General features: G+C 32.9%; 1 protein-coding gene across 1 annotated transcript; it reads right to left on the bottom strand.

Moving 5' to 3' along the window:
* Nucleotides 1-81: 81 nt before the first annotated feature.
* Nucleotides 82-2,978, bottom strand: LOC114741063 (O-fucosyltransferase 35; the record flags this gene model as incomplete). Its single annotated transcript, XM_028929325.1, has 6 exons — nucleotides 2,339-2,978; nucleotides 1,303-1,446; nucleotides 1,055-1,127; nucleotides 880-950; nucleotides 707-795; nucleotides 82-213 (listed from the first exon to the last, which is right to left on the bottom strand). Coding segments are annotated over exons 1-6 (1,007 nt in total), but the record flags the coding sequence as incomplete, so codon positions are not given.
* Between the last annotated feature and the right edge of the window lie 11,305 nt (nucleotides 2,979-14,283).

Below are 14,283 nucleotides of genomic sequence, written 5' to 3'. Positions count from 1 at the left end.
ATTAAGATAATATATTAATGTAATCAAACATATCTTGCCAGACTCAAAAAAAGTAAATGGAGATGGATAATTTATCTTGACCTTAGACCAAGATATTGAGTTTTTACAAAAGGCTCAATTCCAGCAAAGTCTGCTGGTAACGTCTCAACTATGTGAATATCATCCTTCAGCATCTCAATAAAATATCTCCAGTCAAACAAATCCTTGAAGCCACTGCAAATAAATTGAAATAAAGTAGCTTAGGAACCACTTAAAATATATGTTGAGCATATTAGTACCTCTGACATTTTGCAAGACGATTATCAATCTGGAAATAGGTTGTAGATAGTGAGATTGGAAAAACGGCATTATTGAAGATCTCTCACAAAAATGCCATCTTTCCATTAGGAGAAAAGCAGTGAAAGTTGTCTAATTGAAGATGTCAATAATAGGACTACAAGTGATGATATGCTTAAAAAAAAGGCAGCATAAGCTGCCATGAGACAAAGCTATTATCCCTAAGTTTCTTGCACCAATCGAAAAGTTCTGTGAAAATCTTGATTTGGACAAGTAGTCTAACACTCGTAATTTCCAATCAACTAAGATAGGTGGTAAGAGTCCATTTAAATCTGAATACAGTAGCTTGCAAGAAAGCAAGAAGCAAGGGTATTATGCATAAGCAATTGGCCTTTATTTTCTAATGAGCAGTGGGAACAAATAAACCAACCTCTCATCAGCCCAGTAGGAAGTATGATCAAGGGAAGGAAGGACTAGTGTTGCCTTCAAAATCTTAGCAACAGCCACCATATCACATATCTGCATTCCAGAAGTTTTGAAGCATTAATTATGCCAGCTAGATAATTTTCTGTGATAAACCATAAGCAACCAAGGTAACCATACCCCAAACCTCATCTGATTCAGGCCACCATTAGCATTTATGAGAATGCAACCATTTGTCTTCGCATCTAGCTCTATAAGAAGAAGCAGCCAGTCAGAGAGAAGAAAACGAAACATAACAACAAAATACACTGTGTAGGTAGGTAAAAGAAGTATACATTACACGAAACGTTCATACTTTTATGATTTCTTGGCAGGTCAATGCATTGACTGTAATTCTCATAGTTGGGTATAGACCAGATGCCAGCTTCCTGAATAAAAACCAAAATTTTGATGCATCCAAAAGCAAATAAACCTTTCGGTAGACCTCAAAGGAAAAAAAATTTCTTTTCATTCATTTAAGTTGTTTTGTTTCAGAACCAAACGACTGAGTGAATATTAGCAATACACCATGCAACTCAGAGTAAGACTTAGAGCAAGACTTACTTTAGCCATAGCAGTCTGGCTGCCAGTTACTCCTGTTTCTAACATCTTTAGAGTTCGTTCAGCATCAACTCCTTCCTCCCGATATCCATGATCATAGGTCCTTTGTTCCATCAGATTTGGATTAGTGATGGAACCGGATAGATCCTGATAAAATGCAGAAATGACTTCCGAATTCAGAAAGATAAATGGATTAAAAATGCAAGCAACTTTCTGCTCTTCAAATGAAAAAGTGACGCAAACTGCATGTAATATAATCATCAGTCAAACCATGACCTACATCTATTTCTTGATTTACTCCATCACCTAACAAATATTGAGCTGTTTACAAATGTAGGTGCAATATATCTATTACCAGTAAAAAGCACCAGATCAAAGTGAAAAAGAAATAAAATTCTCGATAACAATTCATGAGTTCTCCATATAAAGTCTCGTTTCAAGGCCTCGTTTACTCAAAACCAACACAAAAATTTACAAGCAACACGTTAATAGAATTCCACCTCTATTGACAAAATATGATCATGATCACTCCCAAGCCAAAAACTGAATAAGAAGTCCATGACTTTGCATCTATCTGTAAATTAGCTGATATTCACTGACATGGCAACAGTCCAAGCTACTGTAACAGACAACAAATCGTCTCCCCTCTGCCCTCTGTCATCGCGGATAGAGAACGAGGAGCAGAGGAAGCAATACCAGCAAAACCAACAAAAGATGAAGAGACGAATCCACAGAGATCAGAAGAAACCAAATGAAAAAAAATAAAATTCATTATCTTTTGAAATATTCTATGATTAAAAAATAAGCCCGGCGCCGCCTCCTAGAACTGAAACTTTCGCATTTGTCTTTACAGAAAACGCCGTTAAGCATCATATCCAGAAAGGATGACGCTTGCCAGAGTTTTTTGGTGCAACTGAATTAGAATAATTTTCGTTCGCATTAAGCAGAAAAATTAACCGAAACAGCGGAACAAGCTAGCATAACTGATGACATATGCATACTCGAGGAAAACAGAAACTGGCACGAGTTTTATGCTAACCTGTCTCGACTCAGCTCTTTCTATCGCAGATCCGAGCCACCCAGTGGCGCATATCTTCAAAACACCCAGAAATAAGCACACCCCGCAGAACACAATAAACATCCAGTGCCCAATCTTTTTCTTCTCCCTCAAGCCCAAATCAAAGACTAAGGATTCAATCGGTTTCTTCAGAAAGCTCTTCACGACCCTTGCTTGAATCCTCTGGGTCAGATGATGGGCGTGTTTCCTTTCCAAAACAGGCTCCAACGCTTCAGCTGCAATCAAGCTTGCAGCAATCTCCGATCTGGGCGAGTTCATTTGCAGCTCAATCTCACAGTGGGGACCGAGACTGTTGCTAGCGCTATTGGCGATGGAGGTGCGGGAGCTGCCATTGTTGCTGTTGTTATTGCGCTTGAATGAGTGAGCTCGACGAGTCATTGAGCCAGAGAAGCGTGGACTGTTGACTCGCTGAGAGTGCGAGACGCCATCGCTGGTGTTGAGATGGTGATCGTGACCCATGTCCTGCGTTTGCGTAGTGTATATGTGTGAGCAAGCGGGGTTTTATTGCGAGTAATTGGGTTCAGAAGAGATCGCCATTAAAGAAGGAAAGCTTGCAGCTCATTGTCTCTCTCTTCCTCTTTTGCGCGTCCGAAAGCAAGTCCAAGAGATATGCAAATGCCAACGCCAATGCGTCGCAATCTGTTTACGTTTTCTTTGAAAATAAATAATTATATCCAAGGATCTCACAGGACTTCATATTTTCTATTTTAATATTTCACGTAAAATAATATTATCTACTGTCTTAATTATAAAATTTTATTTATAAAATTATAAAGAGGTAGTAATAATCTTAAAATTTTTCAAAAATGATAATACTCCTCTGAACTTATTTAACTAATTTGATTGGATTAAAAAAATTAGATAAGTTAGTTAATTATAAAAAATATGACATATTTTTTCTAAAATACTATAATTATCTTTCTTAACATCCCCTTCCTCTTCTACTTGATTATGGTTGAGGGAGTATTTATAGGAATAATTTTAAAAAAATTAATAAATATAAAAAATAAATTTTATATTTAAAATAAAACTAATTTAATAATTAAATCTTATATTAAGAAACGCACGAGTAATATTTAGATGCTTGCATTTTATTATATATATACACACACATAAAGGCGTGATGCCAGCCAAAGCTGACCTATGACATAAAGCCAAATGGGAACACGGTATGTGATATTATAAATATTTTAAGAATATAATTCACATGCGGAAACTTATCATTGCAAAAGTGCCTGGGAGTCTGGGTGGGAAGTGGGAACGAGTGGCTGCTTTTGATCCCTCAGCCCTAACGCATCACTCTCTGACTCCTTTCGAGTCATCTCTCTGCGATGTGTGGGTTTTCGGGCCAACCGTATTGGTGTCACTGTGTGTCGTGTTCCGTTTTGGGTTTTGATTAGAATGCTGTGGGAGAAATTAAAGATGGAGCTTTTGACTGTGTTAACGGAGAGTGGATGGCGTCCTCATCATTTAACCCAACACAGATTGCCTTTGGACTTATCCATAGTTGTTTTGTTCCACTCTCATTATTTTACCTACAACTTGGAATATCTGTATTTTAAAACTTGTAAACTAGTTTGAATTGCTTTCTTGGTTTAATTAGCTAGTGTCACTAGTTTATATTTGTATATGTAAGGGTCTTGGTTTTCTTGTATTGTGCAGAGAAAATCATTGATTTGTTTCCTCTCACACTTATCATCTGCACTGTTTTTAGCCCGCACAGCAGTGGATTGGTCCGTATTCGCACTGTCAACCCGTTTTATCAGCTCTAACGTTAAGTCATAATTTGAGTGACAGTTATGTTATAAATATGAAAATAAAAATATTTATTCTTCCAAATCAATTCATGAGCCATTGATTTTTTTATATTGATTAATGATGCTTATTATATGCACAAAATATGTCACATCTTTTGCTGTACGAGGACTTTGAACACCATTCAGAAGTATAAAAGAAACAAGAGGTCAATATGAATTTTTTATCTCTTTGATTTTGGTCGTTGAATTTTTAAGCCACGAGCTTTAGGTTTTTCAGTGAGCAAAATAATTTTCAGGCAAAAAAAAGAAGAGCCAAAGTATATATTTGGTCTTCTAACTTTATATAAGGTTTCAATTTCGTCCCTTAACTTTAAAAAGTTTACTTTTAGTATTTTAACCCTGAAATTTTTTTAAAAAATGATGACATTATGATCTTAAATGTTAATAAAATATTTTTAAATACTAACATATTAAATTTAATTTTCAAAATATCCATGATTGTTACAAAAAATCATTATTGAAGCCCAATAATTTTAGGGTTAAAAAACCAAATTGAAATATTGTACAAAGACAAAATACCAAATATATGCTTTGGCCAAAAAGTAAAATAATCTAAATTTTTATTAAATTATAGTGACTAATATTTTGAATGAAAAGAAATGTGAAAATAAAAACTCATGATTCAAAACTTGAAAAACCAAAATTAAAATAAAACAAACTTAGAAAGCTAAAAATTATATTAAACCAAGAATAATATGGGGAAAAAAAACAAAAGAATAGGGATATTTAAATTTTTTGGACATGGAAGAATAATGTTGACTATTATTACACCGAAAATATAAACATCAATTGTCAATCACTGGATTCAACCAGAACCTGAAAATGATTGTTCACAAATAAACAAGGAGGGGCTCACTGCTCAGGACTTTTCCAAACCACCCCGTTGTCTTGATTTCCACAATATGTTGACCTTTATTTTAATCTTGACCAACTCTTTTTTTTTTAACGTGACCAACTCATTATTTTGACACTAATTAAGACGGAAATTTTAATTTTTCCATTAATTTATGGGAAAAAATTAATAATTAAACTAGTTTTGGTTCTTATGTATTTGCAGTTCTGCACATTAGCATAATCTAATTATACCCATTATAGTTCTCCACATAAATATGAATTACACTATAAAGTGGTTTTTATATTTATTACCAGATGTAGTATAATCTAATGATACCTATAAGTATTTCTAAGAGATCATGTAACAAATATTATAACTGAGTCGTTATTTAATTTCATTAATCTTTCTAAATTAATCAATTGGATATTATATTAAACTATTAACAAATTGGCTAGCCAATGTATAATGCATAAATAAAAAAATAGTAGAGACATAAAACATATTATTTCTGTGTATAAAAATTAGCAATTTATTTGTAATTAATATTAATAATAATAGTAGCACGATGAAGGTTTAGGGTCCTGTGGCCAGCCCTAAAGTTCTTTTGGAGGGTTGATTGTAGATACCTGAGCTCAAAGGGGGGGGAGGGGGGAATTTATCCCCAATATTATAATTTCCATAAGAAAGAAGAAATAATCCCTTTTCTCCTCACCAGCCAAGCCCGCCGGAAAGAAGGCAATGTACAACAGCAGCCGACTCTTCAACTAGCTGACTTTCCCACGCGAAAAAGAAAGGCTCCAAAATTGACCATAATGCCCATAGTGTGTCAAAAAAACTCTTTCTATTTACAAAGATTGTTAGTTAAAATAATAAGCGATTTCACCTTTATTAAAAAAACACAAATTTAAATCTCAAGAAATAAACTTATTGAGAGGGTTTTAATTTTAATACTTCTGACCTGATAGAGATTAGTCTCAAGATCAAAATGATTTAAAAAATACTCTGAGTTATACCCAAAAAAAAAAAGCACCTTCTATTTTAATTCAATTTCCAAACTATTTCATAGTCACATGAGCATATCCTCATGCGCGTTTGCCCAATACTATAAGGAATTTGATAAATAAGCTGCATTATTATTAACTCTTTAATAATATGCTTCTGACAATTTTATAATTTGCATTTTTATATTATTATCCCTGGTTTCTGATATAAAAATTAATTCAGATTTTGGATTTAATTCTAAATATAAAACTTATATTCAATTTATTTTCATGTCTCTGAAACTAATTTATCTAATAAACTGATTTATAACCTCATGTTACACATGGGTATTAGGAAGATCACGTTATATTTATTATAATTAGCTAATTTATCTAATTTTTAAATTTATTTAAATTAATTAAATAGCTCTTTCATGAAAGAATTGATTTTTTAATTTTTTGATTGCATCTATAGAATATATTTATATGAGAAAAAAAATTTGGTGTAATTTATATAAGAAAAATGGAAATAGGAGATAAAAACCTTTTTGGGGTAAAGAGAAGTAAATACAAGTTAAATACAAGTTATTATCTTTTTATTTATCCTGTTTGTCCTCTCTAAATTTGTTCTTATTAATTACTATTTCTGATTCTAATTATAAAATCTCGTTTGTGGACTATAAATAAAGTCTTATAATTAAGAATGAGGTGGTAATTTCAATTGTGGTACCCTCAAAATCATATTGAAATCGATTCTCTCCATCAACTAAATTATGATTATGTTTTGCTAATTTAATTTCACTCAGTGCTTTTAAAACCTGTCACTAATCGAATGATTTTATATAAACTGGTGTTAAAATTGAAAACAACGAATCCTGCTTCAATCGGCAAATGGTGGTTCCATTAATTACTTTTAGGCTAGTGATATGATACAATAACGAGCGCAAATATTTTTTTTTCCCTACCAGAATAAGCACAGATATTAAAATATTATGAAGAAGCGCGCAATAGAGTGATGAGTACAAAATTTGTTAATTTAAGGTTTGGCCAGGAAAAAAAAAAAAAAGAATTGTGGTTAAGGTTAATTATCTCAACCATTTAGTATGTGTTTTTTTATGGGTTGGAAAAAATGTAAATCTATCTGAACATATTAAAAAGTGTGCTAACATCAACCTAAACACATTGTTAATCTTACACTACCTCTGGTCCTTAATATAAGACCCTATTTGACTTTTATTTTGATCCTAAATATAAAACTCCAATTCACTTTGTCTCTCATATTTATATATTTTTTTCAAAGTAGCCCTTATAATAATAAGAGTTCTAGTCAATACACTTGATTAGCAAAGATATTTTAGGAAAGACAACACATATTTAGAAGAAATAATTAACTCAACTTATTTCCTTAATCTCCTCAAATTAGTCAATTGGTTTTTATAATAAGGATCGGAGGTAGTACATTGTTTGGATAACATTTTTTATTAAAAAAAAAAACCTTTTTCACATAAACAAAATTGAAAATGAAAATGCGCATGTTTGGCGTAACGGATTTGGGATTTCCAATGAATCTCGATTTTACTAAAAATATTTTAAGATAAGTTTCATTACAGTCTTTTTTAGAATAGTTTTAACCAGCCAATTAGTTAATGAGTTAACCTCTAGAAATTCAAATTATTGAGTGATTCGTAATAAATTTTCTTTCAGAGAGGACATTTTCAACCAGGACATTACATCTCTAATCAAAAGCGATGACATGCTCGTGAACGTAGGACATAAGTTCTTAATTAACAAATAAGCTGTTTCCTCCAATGCATAGCTTCTGCCACAAGAGCAGATGTTGCCTTGTATTTCCTCACCCAATCAGCCACAAGAATCTCTTATCGTGAAACTGATTCGTAGCCTCACCTGAATTTTCCAGGACAATAGGAATCCATGGGTCCTTCTAGAATCTCACATTTAACCCACTGGGAATGCTCAAAATAGACTCTTATTTTAACTATGGCGCCTAGCACAGTTAGCACTTAACTGAATTTTTTAGATATTTAGTTAGAGATTCGATTCCTGATAATATTTATAAAAAAAAGGTCTCGTGACCAATACTAAAATCTAAAATCCCTTTAAAAAATTTATGGCAAGAGAGATTTAGTTCTTATTATTCACAATGAATATCCTAAGCCCAAAAAGAAAAAAGGACTGTTCCGTTCAGCACATTCTTACCTTCAATAATGCTAGCCTAAACCCATGATGTATTTCTCCTCCTTCTTCGTTTTTTTTTCTTTCTTTTGAGCCTCCATAAATTCACATTTTAGAAAACATCATTTCTTCTTTTCTAATTATTACTCTTTTCTGTTAGTATGAAGACTTCCTACAATGTTTCGTGCTAATATAAAATATTTTATTTTGGCTATTAATTTTTTCACCTAATATTCTCAACTAATTATTAAATTTCCTAACTACTAACTTTTGATTAACTTTTACTCGAGGGAGTATTTTTCTAAGTTTTTTCGTTTTGCCCAATTGTTACGTTTTGCTCATGCTGCATTGAAATTTTTGGCGGTATGTCATGATGAATAAAATATTAATGTTGCTGAGTCTGTTTTGCTTATAAAAATTGAATTGATGACTCAGTTTAGCTTTCAATAATCCACCAATATCCATGTTTAATTAAGTTAAATCTTTCATCACGACGGACATTACTAGTTGAAGCATCACCTTCACGTGTTTTTTCTTAATGCCATTTCCATGCCTATCCAATATCTTATCTCTACCTATGTATATATAAAGGGGTAAAGTGCTTAAATGCTCAGAAATATCTATAGAGTATAAAGTAGCACCTTGATATCTAAAAGTTTTTTTATTTTTATATATTCTGAAAATTTTATTTTATAGTATTTTTTTCATAAAATGTTATCCGTCGTTAGATTTGATTGTTAAACATACAAGTCAAGCCTCATAATTTAACAATCAAACTAAACAGTAGATAATGACCAGGGTATTTTTGTTATGAAAATAAATTTTCAGGATATATAAGAACAAAAAAAAATTTCAGGTATTGAATATTCTTTTGCAGATACTTTTAGGATATTTAAATACTACCTCTGGTCTTAATTATAAGACCCAATTGACTAATTTGGGGAGATTAAAGAATTTAGTTAAGTTAGTTATTTGTCATAAATAGGTGTTATCTTTCCTAAAATATCCTTACTAATCAAGTGTATTGGTTATAACTATCATTGTTAGAAGGACTATCTTAAAAAAAGTGGATAAATATGAGAGACAAAGTGGATTGGGGTTTTATATTTAGGACCAAAATAAAAGTCAAATAGGGTTTTATAATTGGGATCGGAGGTAGTATATATATATATATATATATATATATAATATATATATATCCATTTCACTTTGTCCATGACCCCACTTTCTGTCTCTCTTTTTTCCCCCAGCTTATCCAACGTAACTTGACAACTTGTCCTTTTTTTCCTATCTTTCCACCTTGTCCATTCGTATATCATTTTTTATTTAACTGTAGAACTTGTCGGACATTAAATATTAAATGTTTCCTAATAAATATTCGAAGCTTAATTCATCAAGAAGGTGTCCCAATTTTGTTAGATCCAATCTCTTTTTTAGTTACTAAAGTCTAAAACAGATTAAAATTTTTTCCGTAAAAATATTAAATAATAACTTGAGGTTCATCATACAGGTCCTTTAGTCACTTGTGATTTTTTTTCGTGATTATTATTCTTATTTTCTTTGACCCAATTGTTATGTTTTGCTCATGGTTTATTGAAACTTTTGGATTGGATAAATGTCAAGACGAGAAAAAGCAATAATGTTGCTGAATATGCTTTTGTTTAAAAGATTGATTACTCAGTTTATCTTTGAAAAATTCATCAATGTCCATTTACTGAAAAAAAAATACATTTGGGCAATAACGGGGTTAACATTTTAATTTGAGAAAAAAATTAACACTTAATTTTTATCGTTTTGGCTCAATGAAAACTTACTTTATAATCCAGATAAAAAAAACTTACTCAATAAGATATCTGGTATTTAATAAATTGGTTCAGATTAGGAGACAACTGCCAGTAATTTTTTTAGAGATTAGGCTATAAAATGTAAGAATAGATTTATTATATGGCTAAAATTAAACAAATTAAGTTATATCAAATTATATTTTTGAAACTGAATTGTAAGCTAATAAAAATTATAAAAAATAAATGATTATTTTTTTAGTGAAAGCGTATCTTTGATTATTTAATTCTTATACAATTTTATTATGATCCTTTAAATTTATTAAATATTTTTAAACTTATAAACCTTAACTCCATTAGTTTTATTGACAAAAATGACGCCATTAAAATTTTAAATATTAATAAAATATTCTTAAATATTAATATATCAAATATTAATATATTAAGTTTAATTTTTTAAAAATTATAATGTTTCACATAAAAAACTATCATTTCAGAAGTATTTAAAAAACTGAAAAATTACTTTATAAAATCGAAAAATTAAACAAGATCCTTGAATAAAGTTACAACTTACCGTATGTTACATGTTTTCCTTGTTTCTTTTTCTTTTCTCGGTCATAATAAACTAACTTTACCATCCACGTGGATCAAAGAAAGAACTTACTTTTTGTTTGTCAATTTTCTTACAACCTCTATAAGTGTTAACAAAGATATCCCATCAGCCTGTCAATGCCTTTTGTTTGACTGTAGCATCAACCCATGAATTCAACATTAGTCGTTAAAGGGTTAGATGAGATCCAGTAATTAATTTAAAAAATATATATTTAGTCTTTTAATATCACACATAGTTTTAATTTAGTCACTAATTTTAAAAAATATATTTTTAGTTTTTTATTTTAAAATTATTAATAAAAAAATAATATCGAGATTTTAAATGTTGATAAAATATTATCAAATACCAACATATTAAGTTTAATTTTTAAAATAACTATAATTGTTACAAAAATTATCATTTAAGTCTAACAATTTTAAGATTAAAAAACTAAAAGTATGTTGTAAATAAAGAAGAAGAACAGAGAAGAAAGAATATCAATAAGAGAGAGTATTTCTCTTTCTATTCAATAGGGTGCTGAATACATTGTACATGGCCTTTATTTATAGGCACGGCTTTACATCTTTGATAGAATCTACAGATATAATAATAAAAGATAATTGCAGATAATGGGGATAATGGGAGTTATTGAAGATATTAGGAGATAAGGGAGATAATGATAGATACATGGACATCCATAAAGATATTATATTCATAACACTCCCCCTTGGATGTCCATAACTAAATATGTGCCTCGTTAAAAAACTTCTACTAAGAAAACCCTGTGGGACAAAACCTAGTAGAAGAAAAAGAATGCAACATTTATTGATATATATTTCATATTGCTGCCTCGTTAAAAACCTTGCTAGGAAAACCCAATGGGAAAAACCATAGACAAGGAAAAAAGAGTACAGCTAGGGGTGATCATGGACCAGACCAGACCGGGTTAGGTATCAACCCGAGGTCTGGTCTAAGTAGGACCTCGGGCTGAACAAGGCAGCCCGAGGTCTAGTCCAGTCCAGTGCCAGCCTGAGTTCGGGCTGGACTGGATTTGGTCCCCTGGACCACCTGGACCAGTCCAGGCAGTCCAGTTCCTTTTTTTTTTCCCCTCCTAGTTTCAAGCCTTCATCTTTTTTTTTTCCCTACTAATTTTTATCTACTCCACAGCTCCACTCGATCCAATACAAAATTTCACATTACACAGTACACACAACAATAAAAAACCATTATCTAATGATATACAGCTTAACTCATGATATGTTCAATTAAAAAAAAGTGCTTAGCAAGCAATCACGCTTCAATTCAGCATAAAAACGTCGCAACCATGCCCACAACAGTAGCAGGCGATTCGACCAAGGCCGTGATGAATCGCCTGTAGTTGAATTTTCCATCATTTTCTATTTCCGGATAAAGCTAGCCAAAGAACAAGTAAGCACACATGGACAAATAGAAACCCTAAACCAATGAATGAATCAATCACCTCGCGGCCAGTATGATGAGTGGAGGAGGAGGAGGGAGAAGGCTTGGAACCGGCACCGCCGTCGCCGGGACCGGCCACCGGGATGAGAAGCTCCCGATCTCTGTCTCTGTTAGCCATTAAGGTCGGCGATTGGTCATCGCCCATCGGGAGAAGGAAACGACAGCAAGCAAGCAGCGCCGCTTGAGAAATCAAAACCTCACAGCTTGACCTTGTAGGTCTCGCTTCTGAATCCGCGTCCCTGATCGGAACGGAAGAGAAATGTCAAAATTTTCAAAGAAACGAAAATAAATCTTTCCTACTCCAGAAATCAGAATCTTGCTCCAGCTTCAACTGCTTCATTTTCAATTATTATTGTTTTTGTTTTTTGCAGTATTATTATTCGGGTTTTTTTGACCTGATTAATTATTGGGGGTTGAAAATTATACGTAATATTTAAAAAATCATCTCATTTATCGGATTGCTTTGCCTTCAAGTGAGGAGATCAACAGTTCGACGGAGGAGACGTCGTCGCTGCTACGGTGCTACCTGCTGCTAGGGCTTCTTCGACGAAGATGATGGGGAGAGAACGGAGAAGACCGAGAGTGGCGAGCTGACTGAGGCGTTGAGTTGCTGAGTGAGGAGTGTGAGTAAAACACTAAAACGACAACGTTAGACACTTAGACTTAGTGTGCCAGCCAGTTTGCCACAGTGTAAATTAAAATATATATATTATATATATTACCCGGGCCAGACCAGACCAGACTAAGTGTTCTGATCACTTGGTCCTGAGTCTGGTCCAGCCCGACCAGTCAGTCTGGTTTGGTCTGGTCTGATTTTTTTTTAGATTGATTTATCTGGACCGGGTTGGACCGGGCCATATCGGGTTAGACCGGGTTACCTGGACCACCGGGTTTTTGCACAGCCCTAAGTACAGCATACATTTGCTCCCCCTCTTGACAATGTCAGTTGATATCTCTGAGTCTACGAAGTCCAATGTCATGAACAAGTCTCTCGAACGTGGTGGCTGGAAGTGATTTGGTGAATAGGTCTACTAAATTTTCGCTGGAACGAATTTGTTGGATATTGACTTCACCATCCTTTTGAAGATCACGAGTGAAGAAGAATTTTGGAGAGATATGCTTTGTTCTGTCTCCTTTGATATACCCTTCTTTTAGTTGGGTAATACATGCAGTATTATCTTCGTACAGTATTGTTGGGATCATTTTACCAGAAGACAAGCCACAAGTAGTTTGTATGTGATGTATTAAGAACCTTAACCATACACATTCTCGACTTGTTTCATGCATTGCTAGAATCTCCGCATGGTTAGATGATGTGGCTGATATAGTTTGTTTCATAGATCGCCATGAAATGGCTGTACCGCCACATGTGAATACATAGCCAGTTTGTGATTTACCAACATGTGGGTCAGACTGAAATCCAGCATCTGCATAGCCAACAAGATCGGTCTTGGATACATTCGAATAAAATAATCTCATATCCATTGTACCCTTAAGATAACGAAGGATATGTTTAACTCCATTCCAATGCCTTCGTGTTGGTGAAGAACTATATCTTGCTAGTAAGTTGACTACAAATGATATATCAGGTTGTGTATGATTAGCAAGATACATTAGTGCTCCAATTGCACTAATATATGATACTTTTGGACCAAGTAGCTCTTCATCACCTTTTTCCCCAATTTCTCGAGCTCTAAAAGGGTCCTTATCGACCTCCAAAGATCTTACAACCATTGGAGTATATAATGGATGTGATTTATCCATATAAAAACGTTCTAGGATCCTTTTTGTATAAGTTTCTTGATATACAAAAATTCCATTTTTCAAATATTCAATTTGTAATCCAAGGCAAAATTTTGTTCTTCCTAGATCCTTCATTTCAAATTCTTTCTTTAGGCAATTCACTGCCTTTTCAAACTCTTCAGGAGTTCCAATAATATTTATATCATCAACATACACAGCGATTATAACGAACTCATTTCCTGATCTTTTCATAAAAATACATGGGCATATTGCATCATTTTTATATCCTTCCCTCAATAGATACTCACTAAGCCTGTTATACCACATTCGCCCTGATTGCTTTAATTCATATAGGGATTTGTTTAACTTAATTGAGTATCATTCTCGAGAGTTTGAATTGTGTGCTTCTAGCAATTTCAGCCCTTCAGGGAGTCTCATATAAATGTCATTGTCAAGTGAGCCATACAGATAGGCTGTAACAACATC

This window comes from Neltuma alba, unplaced genomic scaffold, assembly GCF_004799145.2.
Source record: "Neltuma alba isolate B1F8T4 unplaced genomic scaffold, ASM479914v2 tig00003252_pilon, whole genome shotgun sequence".
Classification (NCBI taxonomy): Eukaryota; Viridiplantae; Streptophyta; class Magnoliopsida; order Fabales; family Fabaceae; genus Neltuma; species Neltuma alba.
The sequence above is the reverse complement of the archived record's forward strand: the minus strand, read 5'-3'. Positions and strand labels throughout refer to the sequence as shown.